A 17714-nucleotide genomic window follows, 5' to 3' on the forward strand; every position below is an offset into this window, starting at 1 on the left:
AAGTCCTTCATCTTTCTGGAAGTCTCCTTGGAAGTGGGCCAAGCGAGGGCGCTACTTTCAAGTTTCGCCATATTGTACAAAACATTTGCCACCGAGTCTGTGAAATATTTGGCATTCGGATTAATGCTTATGGAAGGAGAAAACTTCTTCATATTTTTTTTTTAAATTTAGAATTTTATGTAAAAATAAAAGTTAAAACAGATTAAATATCGTTCACAGGCTTACTGTATCTCCAGTTTCCAGACGGATGAAATATATGTACTTACTCCAGGGAACCGGGAACGGAAACTATCTCGTAGATGAAATTAATCATTATTTAGTACGATACGTAATGATAATGATGACTTTCTTTCAACATGCTGCATTAATAAAGTTTATTTTCAGGAAAATATTTTCACTATCGAGTAATAAATGTGGCTCAAAATACAAATTGGAGAGAGAGAGGTGCGAGTATCTTATGCTTACACTAAATAACATATGTATGTAGTATGTATATGGCATTAGATAAGTATGTAAAATGTTAATTGATAACTAGCGTAGCGTAATGTTATTTGTTTGTCAACGATTGACGACATTTATTGGTCCTACCGGTGCCTGTTGAGAAGCGTTTTGGTTTCTATCATAGGTACTCGATTCCATTCCGATCGCGTGAGTATATTCTTTGGAAGGGAAAAGAGTAGCTCCCATTCTCCCTCCAAACAAACGGCTTAAACTAGTATGCGATCGCTTCACTTGTAAATTGTATCTGGATAATTTACTTAAATACTTAGCATAACATAAATGGATTGTTAATTTTAAAAGTTTTTATTGCGTTTAGTTTGTGAATTTGACGGCCAATTGATACGAATGTTATGTTAAACCTGTTTTCAGAACCTCAATTGAAGAAAACTACAAATGACTATGTTGTATGGGTTACGGTTACGGTTACAATTACGTCTCTTCGATATAAACATCATTACATTGTAATTAATTGCTTTCATATTTTATATTTATACTATTGTACATACAACATTCAAGGTGGCTTAGAGATATTCCAAAGAAAATACAGTATAAATATATTGTGTAAAAATTTATAAATGTATTACAACGATCTTTTCAATTCTGCCCACGGCAATGTGAGTTTTTATCGTTAACCGTGGGACTCTAGAGCCGGAATATCGACTATGTTTTAACCTTTTCTTATGCAGAATATATGTACGGGTTAGTCTAACAAAAACTGCATAAACTGATATGAATTTGGTCTCAAATGGCATACATTTTGATAGCAGATCGCTATGGAGATTATTGACTGCTTGTGTTTGGGAATACTAGTTGTACATATTTATACTCCTACGAGTATGTGGGATTTCCAAAATTAAAAAAAAAAGATCTCTTCAAATTGCAACTAATACCTCTAACGTTGTTGCGGGAAAAATTCCCAGAACACTTTTCCGCAGGAATGCCTCCTGCAATCCTTTATATTTTCATTAAAACTCTTTGCTTGAACTACTTTAAAAAAGGGTACTGGTAGGTAATTTAAATCTCATCAAAATCTTAGATTATCTTTGGCTTAAAGAACTCCTTTTTAACTTGTCGAATGAAAAAAGGAATATGTAAAGTTAGTTATTGTGTAATTTTTCTTGCAACCAATTTTCCTTGGTGTGTTCATTTATTTTGATAGATCCTTAACCAAACTTAAATAACATTTAATAGAATCCTACAAGCCGTGCACAGAACTTTCCCAAATATGCATTTTTTAGTTGTGAAATTATTCTTAAATAATAAAAGAGGTACTTTCGGAAGCCATTTCTTTCTTTTATAATTTCTGTAATTTCTTGCGATTCGTTTCATTCAAAATTGTGCAGCTTTATGAAGATTTATTTGGAGTGGTATATTCTTTAATTGGCTTGGGTTTAATAGTATTTATAATTATAGATAGGAATAGTATATGTCTTTAACATCAGCATCAACGTTTAGATGTTGCTTTTATTACAAAATTCTGGTACTAGCAGTATTTAAAAAAAAAACAAAAAAATTCATGTTGATCCCATTGGCTTAGGTCTTAAGCGTTGCAATTACTCCATATATAGTACATATGTTTCTGTATATATGTATCTCTAACTTTTATAGTATTTATACGCTTTTACTGTAGCTATAACAAATGTGCACGATACTTGGCTATACTTGAAGAAAGCACGAGCTATAAAGTGCACAATACGATTATTACAGGTTTATACGTGTATTAAATGACGTTCTATAATGGTCTATAAATCAAAAGCATTCGGGAATGGCCGGCAGACGAGCCAAAATGTGTCATGACTTTGCTGTCCGTAGTTTAGCTTTCGCAGAGATCTCATAATTCATATTTTATAAATATATTCACATGTATCTATTAAATTTATGTCCGATGTTTGAATATTGCGAAAATACTATAAATGATCCGGGGTAACCGATAAAAAAACACACACAAATGATCTTCAGAAATGCTGCGGAGAACTGAACGAGTATAATTCGTAAATGAGAAACAATTTTCCTGGGATTTCGTGTTTAAATAAACAGATTCTTTTGGTCTTCCACCAGCCACGGAGTCATGGACTAACCCTGGATGTCACGATGGAGCCTTTAGGCCTTATTGGGTTTGATTACTTTAGCCTCGCAGTCGGATGGGTCTATATCTTGCTCTACAATGACCGTATTCCGTGATATTCTATCCGCCAGCTCGGTGACGGGGTCCGAGGGTTTGGTTGAGGCCCTGACCTCCGAACGCCTTCGTGTGTTCTCATCCTGTTGCTGCTTCCTTTGCACATCGCTCAGCCTGAAGGCCTCCAGGAACTCGTTCAGATCCACCTTGCCATCCCCATTCAGATCCATCATACGACACTTCTCCAGCATCTCCTCCTTGGAATAGGCGCCCGGCATGTGTGCCGTCAACAGATCAATCGCTGTTTCGAATTCGTCCAGAGTTATCTCCCCTGAGGAATTGAAGATGCAGCTGGATTATCAGTGCTTACCAGTGCGGCAAGTGCTTACCAGAATCGTCAGCATCTATGATATTGAAGATGGCCACCAAACTGGCTTTGTTCGCATACAAAGCGTCCATGACTGAGGTCCCATCTGCCTCGGCCTCCAGCTGCAAAGCAATTAGCTATATATAGTGGGTTCACAGTGAAGCTGGGAAACTACTCACGATCACGTCCGTATCCAGTAGATCCAAGGTGGTATAATAGTTGACCATGTGGCTGTCGGTGCCAGGAGCCAGCTTATCGCGCAGGAGACGCCAGGGCAGTCCCAGCTTTGTGACCTTCTCCATCACATAACACCAGTTCGTAATGGTTATACATCCGGTGTTGTCCGGATCGAACTTCTTGAACTCATCCTCCAGCTCATCGCGATAGTCGCGCATCTTCACGGCGAGCTCCTTCAGAGCAGAGCTCTCCACCATGCCCATGCGCTGCTTAAAGGACAGACGCTTCGACTGCGAGGCCGCCGATATGTACTGCACAAAATGCGGCATCAACTGGTTGTTGAGTCGTATGTAGGCGCCCTTATTGGAGCCAATCGCATAGTAGTTGGATGCCGAAAAGATTGTGATTACCTGTGGGACGCGGTATGGATTAGAGGAGTGGGGGAGTCTAGGGGGGAGGGCACGAAGGATCCACCCACCTTGTTGTCATGCATGAACTCGTGTCCGTTGGGCTTGCACTCGTGGGACCGTATGACATAGCTGAGTCGGTGGCGCTGCAGGAAATTCTCGGTGACGTCGGGGCCAAACCAAACACCAGCACCTCGCAGTGTGTTTGGAACGCATCCCATCACGGTCTGGGGGTCGCTCCACATGATATCGAAGATCTGCAATGGCGGGATCGCATGAAATATAGCTAGAAAGCTAAGAAAGCCTTCTTTGTGGATGTACCTGTTGCCATTCGGTTTTATCCAGAGGCTCGCCGTCTGTGAGCGGTGGTCGCAGAATGGATACGTACTGGAAAGATGGCATAGTTAGTCGATGGTCAACGATTAAGTCAATGAAGGGGGCTCCCCCACCTTGCCCCGATCGATGCTCTTGATGAGGTCCAAGCTGGTGTTGTCGGAAATGCCACCGTGGACGATCAGCACTCGACTGTTGAGAACGGAGCCTAGTGGAAGCCATCTGTAGACCTCGTCTATGATAGCCAGCAGTCGCTTGTGGTTCCGCTGCAGAACATACAGGGGTAAAATCCTTGCCAATCCTCCCACAATCGGCGACTGACAATACTTACGGGGTACTTGCCCTCCACTTCGCGAATGAATCCATAGCGGGCATTCATGACGCTGTCTTCGTGATTGCCGCGGTTCAGGAAAACCGCCTGGGGAAATGCCAGATACAGAGACAGAAGCAACAGCAGCACCTCCAGTCCCCGCTTGCCCCTATCCACAAAGTCCCCGTTGAACACATAAGGATTGGAAGATGAAGGAAGACCGTTCTAAAAGGTAAAAGAATGCCCGTAAAAATATAGATTATGGAGGATATGGAGAGTAACCATGACTGCTTCTTACCTTGTGCAGCACCACAAGAAGATCGTCGAGTTTTCCGTGCAGATCGCCACAGACAGTGACCTGCTGCGACACAGCAGTGGACACCATGGAGATGTTCGGCAACTGCTTAAGGGACTTGGCACCCTCGCGCAGGATCAGCGCCACATATTTCGGATGCAATCGGTTGCCCTGGAAACGACTATTTGGTTGGGACACGGACAAAGAGGCGCTGCTGCTGTTGCTGCCCACTTACCCGTTTCTTGCGGAAGACGTCAATCAGGAGATCAATGTGACTCTTTCGAATTGGCATCTCTATTTTGGCATTCACAGTATCCCCGAGCTCATCCATCATATCGTCCTTTTCGTCCAGAAGGGAAACTGTAGAGCACGTGGAGGTAGAGGCTATTCCTGTGGTTAGTGGTCGATGGGGAAAACTTACTTATGGATTCGCCATGATGTTGATTTTTCCTGCCCGCGGCCTGGGGCATATGTTTGATGAGGTCATTGAAGAATTTGTACAGCTGCGGGAGAACAGAATGTCACGCATGAATAGACTTGCGGGGAGAGGGGGAAGAGAGGGTTCACTCTTGTGGTTGCACTTGCAGCACAGTTCCATCGACTTGCTATCGACTTTTGAAACTCTACAAATGCATTTGTCTGATGTCGGGGGGGCCCCCTCAGGGCAGAGCTTATACATGCATGTACAAACATACATACATACATACATACATACGTACATACATACATATGTGAATATGTACCCTCCTCCGAATTGTTCTTACCTCAGCCTGGTCCTGTTCGCTGGCGTACTCTAGATTCTGGAATATCTGCCAATTGCAGCGCCTCATCATTTCGCGACGTGCCTGATGCCTGCGATACCATTTCTGGATAAATATAGCCGCTCTGATAGCTAAAAGATTGATCGAGTATTAAATGTTTTGTATTTTGTTTTGTGGGTTGTTTGCTAGCGACTGTATGGGCGAGGGGGGGATTTGTACATCGAGAACCAGATCAAGGAACATCAAAGAATTTCTATGTAATGCAACATCAAACATCAAAGCCACAATCTACACCTAAAGACAGCCGAAAGCAGAGGTTTTCTTAAAGGTACGTTCGGCCTTTGACATTTTCAAGCATTTCCCGTTCGACGCTTATCGGTACAAAGTTCACAAAATGCAAATTTTTAATGGATGGAGTCGGAGGGGTGTGGGAATGGCTTGCGGGAGGCATGCGGGATGCGGGATGGGTTGTGCGGAATATGGACAGTACTCGCGTTAATTACTTGCCGTTCTCATCCATTTTGATGCAAATTTACTCGTCTGCTTTATGTACACACACACTGAATGCTGAAAACGTCAAAGACAGTCAAAAATCGGTAGGCAGAATGGGGTAAGGCAGGGCAGGACTGGGAAGGGCAGGGAAGGGCTGGCAAGGGCAGGGAAGGGCAGGGGTTTTTGTGGCAACAACAACAGTTCTACTTCTACCGGCAGATAGTACAAGTGTGACAGAGAGAGAGAGAGGGAGAGAGAGAGAGAGAGAGAGAGAGAGGGATTGAGGTCTGCAGTTTCAAAATCTTTTACACACTTGTCGCTGCGTCTGGTGGGGGCGGTGGTTTTTTCTTTTTTAAATTTATACAGCCCATAAGATGGGTCGAAAAGTGCTTCAACATCCGCCGTAGTCCGATACCCAGCTGCAAATGTTATTTTTCCGGGATTTGTCATATGATTTTACTCTAAAATCTCCATATCGTACGAGCCAAAAATGTATTCGACACTATTCGGACACTTTCCCTCCACATGTCTTCTCAATGAATTTGGATATGGATTTGGATTTTGCAAATGGGAATCTTGGGGAAAACATTTGATAATATATTCAATAGCTAAATCGATGTATAAATACATGTCCAACTGTTTGTTGGATCTGGTTTGGGACAGTGCTTGTCTGAGATCTTGTACATCAGATAATTTCGAACCCTTTAATTTCCAGTTCCAATCCACACTCAGTAATTTCTGAATCCAATAATATATGTAATTAATTGACGAAGCATGCCTACTAGTAGATATGTTAACTTTCACAACTTGTTTTTGATCATTTCCTGGACTGCCAATTCCCCATACGAATAAATATTCGGGTGGGACATCTGCGATTAATCTTAGTAACAATTAATGTTAGAATACCTGATTACAGCGTTCGTAAATGGCCTAAATGATGATTTTTGTACAAGGGAAAATGCCGAAAAGTCAGTCACTGCTGCATGACGAATACTTTCTGGACCGTACGAATGTATTGTTTTTGGCTGCCAAAAATGGCAAGACTGCCATGACATTTAAGGCACGGGCTGGTTTGGTTAATTATATAAACTGGGGGAGTAGGCAAAGCCTTGAAAAAGCACGAAGGCTTAACCGCAGAGACTTCAAGGCTGTGAAAGTAAGAATTAATTGGTTTTCGTATGTCATCCTTATGCACTTTTGAATGTCCAAACTAATAACAAACCCTAAAGAAATACTCGAAAGTTTCGCTTCTGTCTGTCTTTCGAATGCAAACTCAAACTCAAACAAAAACCAAAAACTTTATATTTTGCCGTGTACGCCGCTTTAAACCGCATAGAGGACCCGGAACGACTGGAACTATTACAATGCTCGTACGTATTGCAGCAGTAGAAAGAACTACGCGATGACTATGACGATGCCTCGTGCTCTGTGTGCTCTGTGTGCTTTTGTGGGGCAAGTGTGTTGTTTTGGTGCTTTGAAAAGGCGTAGCACTGTGGGCCACACACACAGGAAAAGTGAACAAAACGTAGTTCACAACACCTTACGCCCAAGAGCACATGGCCTCCCCACAGTATGCTTTGTTCCAATTATCGAATCGGTGGATGGTCTGTCCGTCCGAGCGTCCGTACGTCCTTCCCTTTTCCAATTTGCGTCCACGTCCGCGTGCTTGTGGTCTAATTTCTGGCTTGCTGCGTGACTAGCTGAATGAGTATACTACTGCTATGTATGCCAGAGTATTGACCCACACTCGTATATACATACATACATATATCTGACTTTAGTTATAGCCAACTGTCCAGCTGTCTTACCAACGGCCCAACAAGCCATGGGGGCTTTCTCTGGTGGTGTTCCTTCGGTTTGACGGTGACGGAGACGGAGACCGAGACGGAGGGTGTCGTCGTCTTTCTGGCTCGGGTCCATGAGAATCGCTGGTAAAATAAATTCGAACAAAGAATAAGGTTAGCGCAAGCGCCGGAACACGACCACGGTCATACTGGTAGGTCTCTGTGGTGTGGCCTAAAGGTCATCGATGGGGAGTGCAAGTGCAGGTCCACCACCAAGCAGCCATTAGGGAGGACCAGATGTACCACCAAAGGACACATTAGAGACATATGGTAATTGTAGGACACCTTAGAATTCTATCTTAAATATAAATTTTAGAGCAACTAGGCCCTTGCTAAGACAACTCCTTTATCGTTTGTTCCCAACGATATTCATGCTGTAGGGATTCTTGTATTGATACCTATTTCAATAGTAGAGGTCAGATTTCAGATGACATTATCCGCTGCTTAATTCTATGTTCTTCAACCAGCGACAATTGCCAACCGCACTTTGCCCAATTCGTAACCATCAGAAGCAAAATAATAGCGTAAATGGATTAGGTTTTGGGGGCTATTGGCCGCGTGGTTGTGGTTCTGGTACAAATCCCCTGCGACAGTCAAAGTCAAATGAATGGATCTAAGCCTATTGTAGGCAACAGTATACTCACTTTTCTCGGCCCGGGAGGCGCTCATTCCCCGCAGCGGCTTGCGAAAGTGCTTGCACCAACCTTTCCTGTGGAAGAACTGCAGCAGACTGGAGGCCCGTGTGGTCGTCTGGGCGGCCACCGACTGGGGCTGCCCGCTCGGACCCAGCGTCTGCATGCTGGCACCCACGCGCTCTATTTCCGATGAGCGGCACGACGAGGCGTCTTCGACGGAGGAGCCGCGCCGCTTGCCATCCTCGTCGGATCGCAGGCACACGCAGCTGCGTAGCATACTTCTGCGGGCTGACGCTGACTGACAAATCCTGTCAAAGCTGTCAAAAACTAGCCCCCGAGGCTAGATCACAGGTCACCACCGAGAACGGGGGAGGGAGGCAGGGCAGCGTAACCTAAGACGCCACAGTCCCGACCCGTGTCCCGTCGACAACTGTCAGGCGGCGGCTGGCAGGTGAGGCGCGAGGTCTCCAGTCTCCAGCTCCAGGTCCACGTCCACGTCCTCACATGCGTCGCAGGCAGAGGTCTGATGCCAGATGCCTGATGTCACTCGCCCTTGCCTGACACTGTAATGTAATTTGTCAGCCCCCCTCACTTGCCACACTTCTTGGCACAGTACTGCAGGATTCCTCCTCCTCCACACGCTCGTCTTGGGGTGCGAGTGGGGGCCATTCGCTAGTCGGCGGCCCTAATGCAAATTGATTTCACTTTCGTATAATTTATTCATTTCGATGTTGGCGATGTTGCAACATGGGGCATCAAATCAGCGTCTCAAAGCTTTGCCAACTGAAAAATAAATGGTGCAAAGAAGAAATATACGAGTCTGAAATTATGTTTTACATAAAAGTTAAATTGAAATAATAAGTTTTTCCTTGATCAAATTAGACTTCATTCAGTGTCCCCCATCGGATGTGCCGCTCGGTGTGCATCTTCGCTTTCTACTCTAATGAATAGTGGAGGACGTACCCCTCTACTTTCCCTGATTCAGCAAATGACAGAAAGAACTCCTTGTGCGGAAATTTCCCTGGGGTACGAGTACGTATCTATATATCCAATATCCGTACGAGTATAATGGGTGCATGGGTGCATGGGTGCTTGGGTGTGGAGGAATGTAATGAAATGAAACAAATACGATGCGCTTTATCGACTGGAGAATAAAAGAATGATAGTTAAAACAGAGGAGAGGACCATCATCAGCAAAGCGACTGTTGAATACCCTGCAAAAAACAACTGCAATTATAAGTTTTATAAGATGTTTTTCACAATTTCCCGCGCCACAACTTTATGCCACCAAGAAAATCTTCTGTTGCACAGCACGTGCCGCACGTTGATGCGTTGCAAACTGTTGGACAATCTTCGTATACTCTCCTCCACTGGCAAAAGGGGGGTTTTGTTGGCCAAAACTCGTTGACCCGGCTGCCATTTATGCTGCCACTATTTATGACCACTAGTATATCGCACGAGTATATATGTACTATCTATGTGTATCTACGGGGTGGTAGGTGCCCGAGGGGTCTATTGTGATGGTCGAAATGCTTTCAGCTTTTATGAAGCCAGTGTTCTCTCGAGTGGCTCCAGACGAACGGGCCAATGTATCCACCAATTGAGCGATATGCCACACCCAACCTTCAACCCGCGCCGGATGGGGCCGCACCCACAGACCCACAAAACAGTGGCAACAGAATCAGTGGCAGATCCACGAAGTGTGAAATTAAAATGATAACCTGTAGCAGAACACGAGGACCCGCTACCCCCATCGATGAGGGATGTGGCGCAACATATTGTAACCTAAATATAAAGGTAGCATGGAAGGTGGGTATTGATTAATCGCTTAAAACATACAACAGCGCCTACGGCAATGTACGGGGTAAATTTCGGGGCAGAAATGCGGAATGAGCAGGCGATACCAGAGAAAGCGAGTTTATTATTTGGTAACTACCGAGAGGGAATACGAATTGAGAGTCTCTGCAAATCGAAGAACGCATATCTCCGGAAAAGAGCAATTTTCGGGCCCAAGCCATGCCCATCTTCATGCATCTACCCCGCAGATGCTCTGCCATCCCACTGGAGCTACTCTCATGCATATTTCAATTATTACTTTTTTTCGGCTGTATTCAAAGATCCCTATCTGACGAGGCAAAGGCAATGCACGGGCGTCCCCCCATCGTTTGCCAGGTAAAATGTTTTAGAAGACGAACCGCCACACTCCTCTGCCGTGGCACTTTTCGAGAGAAAATTGCGTTAGCGAAAAATGTAAATGTGGCGGCAAAAGTGGGCGCAAGGCTTTTATCGAAATGTAATTTGTCTAAAGTGAAAATGACAGAGAGTTCACTGCAAAATTGTGGAATTTCTTTAAGCATTTTCGCTAACTTTACGCTTCAGAAATATTAATTAAAAGGATATTCAATGTGGAAAGCCACAATTTGATCTTTAGGCCATTGAAACCATCGGAAATTAAAGCCAAAGGCGATAAAGTAGGTTCTAGGGCAGTTTATGGGACCGGTGGTCCCATGCATTGGAGGCCCAACTCTATTTATTTCAATTACCCATTTCTTTTGGGGTCAATTTCCGGTTCCGTGTGGAAATGCTGCCGTCTTGGGTCAGGACAAGAGGGATCAAAAGATAATGGGATTATCCGCCAGCACATTGCGGACGAGAGAATACGTTGTTTCTCCATTAATCCCAGAACAAAGAGCGAACAGAACAGAACAGAACAGAACAGCAGCAGAAGCAGCAGCAGCTATCTGTCCGCTAAACGGACATTGACGGTAATAGGTTCTGTCCACCAACTAAAGAAGAAGGATCCGGATCCCGCCCCTTGCGTGTGTGGTGCGGCGCCCCAAAAGATGATTGTTGGCTGACTCAATTACGATGAATTGCATGTCAGACGACACGGGACGGCACACGGACACCCCGGTACTCTGGCACTCAGCATTTCAGTTCAGCAAACATCGCTTACGCCCCGCAGCAATTAACTTGGCAGCAAATGTACTTATTTGCAGATGATGCGTCAAGTCTCAGGGTCAATGGCTGGAATAAATTTAGCAAACAACTAACAGAACGTTAGGTCACATTCTATAGAATAGCGGTGGGCATGTCCTGGGTCCCAAAAGTTCCCACAGGACGCGGCACATTGATGCTCTGACACGAGACGTACAGGCGAATGCTGCAAAAGAGAATGCCGGAGAATAGTAAACACACACAACATACATGTCGTGTGCATAACGCGGTATATTGACTTTAGTTTCACTGATAAGGATCTATTTTTAATAGTCTTTTTCTTGTTGGACTGCTACCAAATTCAGAAAGCTTGCCCCAGCAATTTTTGACCCCACTCTCTCTTTCTCCCTCTCTCTCTCTAAATATTTTCACATCGCACTTGTTCCTACAATGATCTCACTGTCTAAGCTGACTAATTAAAGCTATAAACGAGTGTATATTTCTGTAGTCTATGAAAACCAGTTTAATCAAAATAAGAGCTACTTTTATTTGACCTTAAACTAAAGTGAAATTCATTTAGTCTTTAACATCAAGGTGAATTACCTTCTACTTCAATTAAGTATAAGCTGTTTACTAAAATCGGATAAATATTTTTAAAGCCGCATGACATTTCCTGTGCAGTAGTAGCTTCAAAAACATTTAGCCATGAGAAACTGGAAACGGCCTAAGGTTCGTCCCGTCCAAAGGTCAAATGGGAATCAGAAAAGTAAAAAATGTTGCTGTTCACTAATGTTCTCGGCTCGCAAATTTGTTCATTCAAATTCTCTGGCAGGTAATTAGGTTGCCTGCGCTTTTAATTGAGTTGCCCGAGGAGTCAATTTGACGGGTAGGCACGTACCAGAAAGAGAGCCTGCCGAAGGAGCACCTGGATGGCTACAATGCTGCAGCTATCACGTTTTAACTATAAACATTTCTCCGTTAAATTTTACAGTTTATAGCCAAAAAGTCTGCTCGGGTTGCCCCATTAACAAGGCCACGAGGGCTTTAACAACTTTGAAATGATGTCAGCTCTCGGATGCGGTGCTCATGTGGATGTGTGTCAATGCTGAGAGTCGATTTTCGTTATTTATAAACCAAATTAGGGATAAACGGAAATTGGGCGTCAGGCGTTTGGCACCTCAAAAGCGGCGCTCTGCCAGCATTAAGCAGCCATATGGACCAGGATTTCAGGATTTCCAGCCCAGCAGCTATGTGAGAAGCGCCCCAAGGCATTCGAAGCAAGTATTTAGCCGTAATTTATTCTCGCTACGTACACTCGGAGAATAATGGGGCATAAAATACAGCTCTAAAGTGAAATTGAGTCGCAATTTCTGATAAATATCTCAAGAAGAAAAAGATTGCATGAGGAATGATTTTTTGGTTGAAATGGGAAATGATATCTTTTAAAAAAGCGTATTATAAAACTGAGGGAAGGTTTCGCCGAGTGTATTTCATGGGAGAGTATGCCGTAAGTTAATGTTTTGCCTTAATTGCCGTCGAAGAGTAACAAAGCACCGACCTTTTCCTTATTTTTGGTTGGCAAATCAAGCGCGAAAATTGCGACACCTTGGATGGCTTTTGGGATGGAAGGTAAACGACTTATTTAAATCGATGTTCAACAGCAGGAGTCTTAAATTTCAGATCTTGATTAGATGATGATTTGGGTACTCTCGAGGTACCTTAGCGAAGGACAATGCGTCAGATTGGGTTTCTTTTCGATGATTTTCTATGCTCAGCGGTTAATCCTTTGGAATTTCATATTCCAAAAAACACTTCGCCTACATAAACGAAAAGTGGCAAGACCTAAAGAGCCTCCTGCTTTGCACCACTTTCTAATACCATGCTTTGCCATTTCAATATCCAACCAACAACAAAAAAAGTTTAGTCCTAAAGCCCACGCAAAAATCAAATCAAAAGTGGTGGGACATTAGGGGAATGAAACCGCTGGAAGTTCAAGCACGATATAAAAAACCAAAAAAAAAAAAAAGAAAAAAACTCCCAGGCGGTGGGCAAAATAAACGAAATCACGAAAATAAATAAACAAGTGAATCTCGGGGAACGAAAAAAAGCAAAAGCAAAATGGAAAGCCCCAAAATCAAATGCCAAACGTCAGCAGGATTGGTTGCTTCTGTGGGGGCCGGTCTGCGTTTCAGGATCTAACTCTCGGTAACCTCGTTGGGATGAGGGAATCTAATCTTCGATATGACTGCCATTCAAAAGGTAGGGTAAAGCACTTGAACTAATCTAATATCATAATAATTATAAGAGTGTACTGAAAAGTGAATAAACTACTGTAAGAGTACAAATTGTACGGAAAGTACCCCAATTACAGGATTCTAAATTGTTTTTGCTTTATAAGCAATCTGTTATCTTGGTTAAGCAATTATTTCTTCAAATCCTCCAACTTATGCACATTAGACCGATTATATTTGATCTTCTACGAAAAGACAGACATGCGTAGATCGGATTCATCTTGTTTCAGAAACGCTGACGAATGCTGTAGATTGATAGACTTAAAAAAAACGAGATTCCGACCTTAGTAAGAGTTTATAAATGGTGATTGCCAGACACATATATCATATCATATCAATCAAATGTGAGATTGCATGTATTATTTTCTGCTACTGTTAATACAAACCAAATACATACATACTATATATTTATGTGAAATATTTATGTATGCTTAGATAGACAAAAGTAATTTCCATCTTTAAATGAAACACATTTAATGACCCATATAGTCATTTTGCCTACTTGGCAATTCAGACAGAAATGTCTTCTTGGGGTCTTTCATCACCTTAAACATTTGTTTGTTCCAATATTTGCATATATTTTAAACAAATTTCTGTCCGTAGATGTGTGCATGTGTGCGCTTGTGTATTCATATCCATCGGAGAGAGAAATTTCTAAATAAATATGTGCATATGTATGTGTGTACGTTTCTTAAGTAAAACCCATTTCGCTCTCGTATGGCTTGGCGCCTTAAGTTATTGTTGTTGGCATCATTTACATATGTACAATATACACATACTAAGAAGAAAAGGCATTACACTGCACAACAAATTGTTCTGTCAAAGTATGCGGAGGTGCAGTAAGCCACAGTATGTTTGGCGAGGGGGGGGGGGGGGGTGGAAATGATTATTCCTGCATAACTTAACACTGTATACATCACCATATACGAGTAGGTGCCATTTCCCTTTCCTCTTTCAGAGGGATAAGTGGTCATAAAATTATGAGCGTGGAGAAACACCATGCCGCATCCGTGGCTACATATGTATGTACATACATATGTACAGATATTAACAGCTACATCTACATACATCGGCATCAACAATAACAGGAAATAGTACAAAGGCGGCGTAAAGCATTAAATGAAGCCAAACACAGAATAGAATGGTTTTGGTGACAAAAGAGCACTGCACCACCACCACCAGCGTACCACCGACCAGCACCAAGAACAACAGAACAGCCTAGACGACCTACACCACACACCGACGCATAGCAGCGCTATGATTCCGAAATAGCGCGCCGAGCTGGGGAGCAGCAGCGGCGGCAGCGTCACCATTACGTACACGGAGGGAGCGAGGAGGGCACAGGCACACTCTGGTGTTCGCGGTCCGTCTTTCATGGAATTCCGTTACAAACTGATTCGGGCCAGAAGCTCGGAAATCCTTTTTGGCCACAGTGGCCGCACAGTCGGCGTCGCAGTCGCCGCTTCTGTTGCCGTTTCTGTTGCTGTTTCTGTTTCCCCAAAGTGTCGTCGCAGCAGCAAGCACGGGCAAAGCAAAACAAACGGCATCCATCGTCCGTATCAGCTGATTGCACCTTCCAATTGTCATTCCCATTTTTCCCGTTTGCTCCATTTTCGCTCTTCTCCGGAGGCTGCGCGCTATTTGCGACCCACTCTCCCAAGGAATGTAAAATAAAAGGTGTAACTGTTCAGGGAGGCTCTCTCTCTCTCCCTCTCTCTCTCTTGCTCCCTATCCATGTCTAGAGGCTTGCCGAAGGAAGCTAGAGGCTGCTTTTTTGGGCTGTCTCACCTTCTAATCCATGTACCTTGTGCACTGACAAATGAGCGTGGGAGATAGAGGACAGCGATGCTAATGCTGTGCCTGAGGTGTATTAATATAAGGTGACGTTTGTCGTTTGTTTGCCACTCTCTCTTGAGAGGCCTTTTAGGAAATTCATCAACTGCGACATTTATTTCCCCAAAATAATAGAACGTGTCATAAATGTATCAAATGGCATGTTCCTCCTTTGAGTTCAACCAGATACCAGAATTTTAGGCAAAACAATCCTAACGGTCTCCGCATTTCTTATCAGTCTAGAAATTTGGTTTCTATGATAAAAGTGAATCGCAGAATCGGTCCCATGATGAATGGAACAAAAAACGTCGATCTTCTCTCTCTCATCAAACATGGCGTCAAAGCGCTTGCAGTAGTGCTGATAGTAAAACTGGATCCAATAGAAAGTTAGTGGACCACCTTAAATAATTTCATCATGAATCGGTCTATTTTTTATACCTGATACTCAAAATGAATATAGGGGTATATTTGATTTATGGTGAAAGTGTATGTGTGTAACGTCCAGAAGGAAGCGTTTCGCACCCCATAAAAAATATATATATTCTTGATCAGCATCAATAGCCGATCCGATCTTATAGGAATCTTCTCTTTCTTGGCTTGGTTGTTAGAGGTCTGACTAGTGCATTAGGGTGACCCCCAAGGCGTTTCCAATAAATCGCTGCATGTAGTTGATGAATCGGTCTATGCATACCTACATACATACAGTAGCGGACAGTGAAATGTAGACTGTCAAAACAAGTAATTTTCTGTTTTATAAAGTTTTCATTTTTTTTCAAGAAAAAATATCATGTACCCAACTAAACAATATAAAAGGCAAACGAAACACATTAAAAGTTTGAATCCAAATGTCCTTGCTTTCAAAAGAATCCTTGAATCAAAAAGTATTCACTTTGGTATTCACTTTTATAATTGTGCGGAAAAATTCATTCTAGTTTTTTAGTCCGGAAGTACAATTTTTCTGTTATTACGTTGAAATTCTATGAATCTTGAAGAGTATGTAATGAATTTGTTGAATATTTTTTTGAGCCTCCTCGGTGTTTTAGAACTTGTTTTCTACGCGAAAGGTTGGTATCTTCTAATTTGCCGATTGATTCGATGTTTACATATATCGTTATGCTACACTTATTCAAATATTTGTTTCAATTTAGATAACGTTTTGGGTCTCTGCATTCATATTAAAAAGTTCATGATGTGCTAAAGATTCTAGATCGGATTGAATTCAGGTGAAGCATTCCCAAAGCAAAACGAAAATAAATATGCCCTCTTTGATACTGATTCCCACATACTAGTATCAGATCGTTCGGATGTTTAGCAGGATATCGACATGATGAATACCCATACAAGGTAGTTGACATTTTGTACACCAGTATTTGATAGTTAAAGTTTCATGGTGAAAAGTAGCCTGGACTGGTGCTTTCTTCTAAAAACACATTTGTATTCTTCAGCTTTATTTCGTACCCTCGCAGTATATTGATTATTTTTCGGTGTCGTGTCTTTTATTGCTGCCGCATACATGGGTGACCGACCCGTAGCACACATTCTAAGTAGTCCAGTGCCACCAAGCCTTCGGTTGGCCACTCGATGTGATTTTGGAAAATTTGTAGCTAAAGTTCACGAAACCCGAAATTAGGGCTTTGTTACACGCTGACCCGGTTAGGTCGCCAAAAACTTAGGGGTTTTCCGCCCTTGCCAGTAATTCAAAATGGGGGAAACCACTTTACGTGTCCACTTCGGAAAGCCTTGGCCAAAAGAGAATCTGGCTGTACTTTCTTGTAAGCCGTTTCTGAAGCAATCTTAAAGTTCAGGCTGCATTTCTCGAGCTCAAGAAAGTAGGTAAAGTATGGAGATATGTAGTCTTTGTTCATTTTTTAGATTGAAAGACATTCTTGGTGGACATAGATAATAGAAGAGACACCTTTACGAAAACAAACGACTCTATATATGCACATTCACAAGTACCCCTGGGTATATGGGGCTTGCGTGAGACGAGGTGCCTGTTCCTATTGGCATCCGGATAACTGCGCTGTTTTGCATATCCCCAGTACCACTTCCTGGCTTCTTGACTTGGCGGCACGCCACACCAGGGCGACGCTCCTTCGTGCCGGCATGCCATTTTAAAACATCCCATCACCGTTTTGCTCGGTCCGGTTCGGTTCTCTTCATAAAAGCTGAATGCAATTTTTTACCACAAATTCTGGTTAGCTGGGCAAAGGCACTCAAATTTCAAAGTTCGAGACTGTCCATGTACATACTTTCTCAATGATAGAAAACAACTGAGATATAAAATAAGTTAAATACGGATACTTATGATGCATTGAGTCACTTCAAGTCACTTCTTAAATTGTGGGTATGGTTCCTTTTGAACTAAGTAATCCCCATTCAACACTTGTGAAACCCTCTTAGCTGCCTTTG

General features: G+C 42.9%; 1 protein-coding gene across 5 annotated transcripts; it reads right to left on the reverse strand.

Annotated features, from left to right (window-relative positions):
• Positions 1-1610: 1610 nt before the first annotated feature.
• On the reverse strand, positions 1611-14839 carry LOC6596038 (serine/threonine-protein phosphatase rdgC). Of its 5 annotated transcripts, XM_026989827.1 has the most exons (14): positions 14790-14839; positions 8251-9024; positions 7571-7690; positions 5274-5401; positions 4931-5012; positions 4745-4869; positions 4513-4680; positions 4236-4439; positions 4021-4170; positions 3893-3958; positions 3643-3828; positions 3167-3574; positions 3010-3109; positions 1611-2951 (listed from the first exon to the last, which is right to left on the reverse strand). In XM_026989827.1, the coding sequence occupies exons 2-14, from the start codon at positions 8516-8518 to the stop codon at positions 2602-2604; spliced, it is 2355 nt and encodes a 784-aa protein (XP_026845628.1). In that variant the 5' UTR covers positions 8519-9024; positions 14790-14839; the 3' UTR covers positions 1611-2601. The 5 variants fall into 5 exon arrangements, with proteins under 5 accessions (XP_026845628.1, XP_026845629.1, XP_026845631.1 ...); XM_026989828.1 differs by lacking the exon at positions 7571-7690; XM_026989830.1 differs by lacking the exons at positions 7571-7690; positions 8251-9024; positions 14790-14839 and adding exons at positions 6076-6181; positions 6985-7060.
• Positions 14840-17714: the final 2875 nt, after the last annotated feature.

The sequence above is a fragment of the Drosophila persimilis genome, unplaced genomic scaffold (assembly GCF_003286085.1).
Source record: "Drosophila persimilis strain 14011-0111.01,24,50 unplaced genomic scaffold, DperRS2 tig00000431-arrow-pilon, whole genome shotgun sequence".
Lineage (NCBI taxonomy): Eukaryota > Metazoa > Arthropoda > Insecta > Diptera > Drosophilidae > Drosophila > Drosophila persimilis.

Excerpts from the sequence above, each read along its gene's own strand:
- LOC6596038 (XM_026989827.1), bottom strand. The coding sequence starts at position 8,518 with ATGCTACGCAGCTGCGTGTGCCTGCGATCCGACGAGGATGGCAAGCGG. Across the intron at positions 4,171-4,235 it reads AAGTGGAGGGCAAGTACCCC|CGGAACCACAAGCGACTGCT; the intron begins GTAAGTATTGTC and ends TATGTTCTGCAG. Across the intron at positions 2,952-3,009 it reads CATAGATGCTGACGATTCTG|GGGAGATAACTCTGGACGAA; the intron begins GTAAGCACTTGC and ends TCAATTCCTCAG.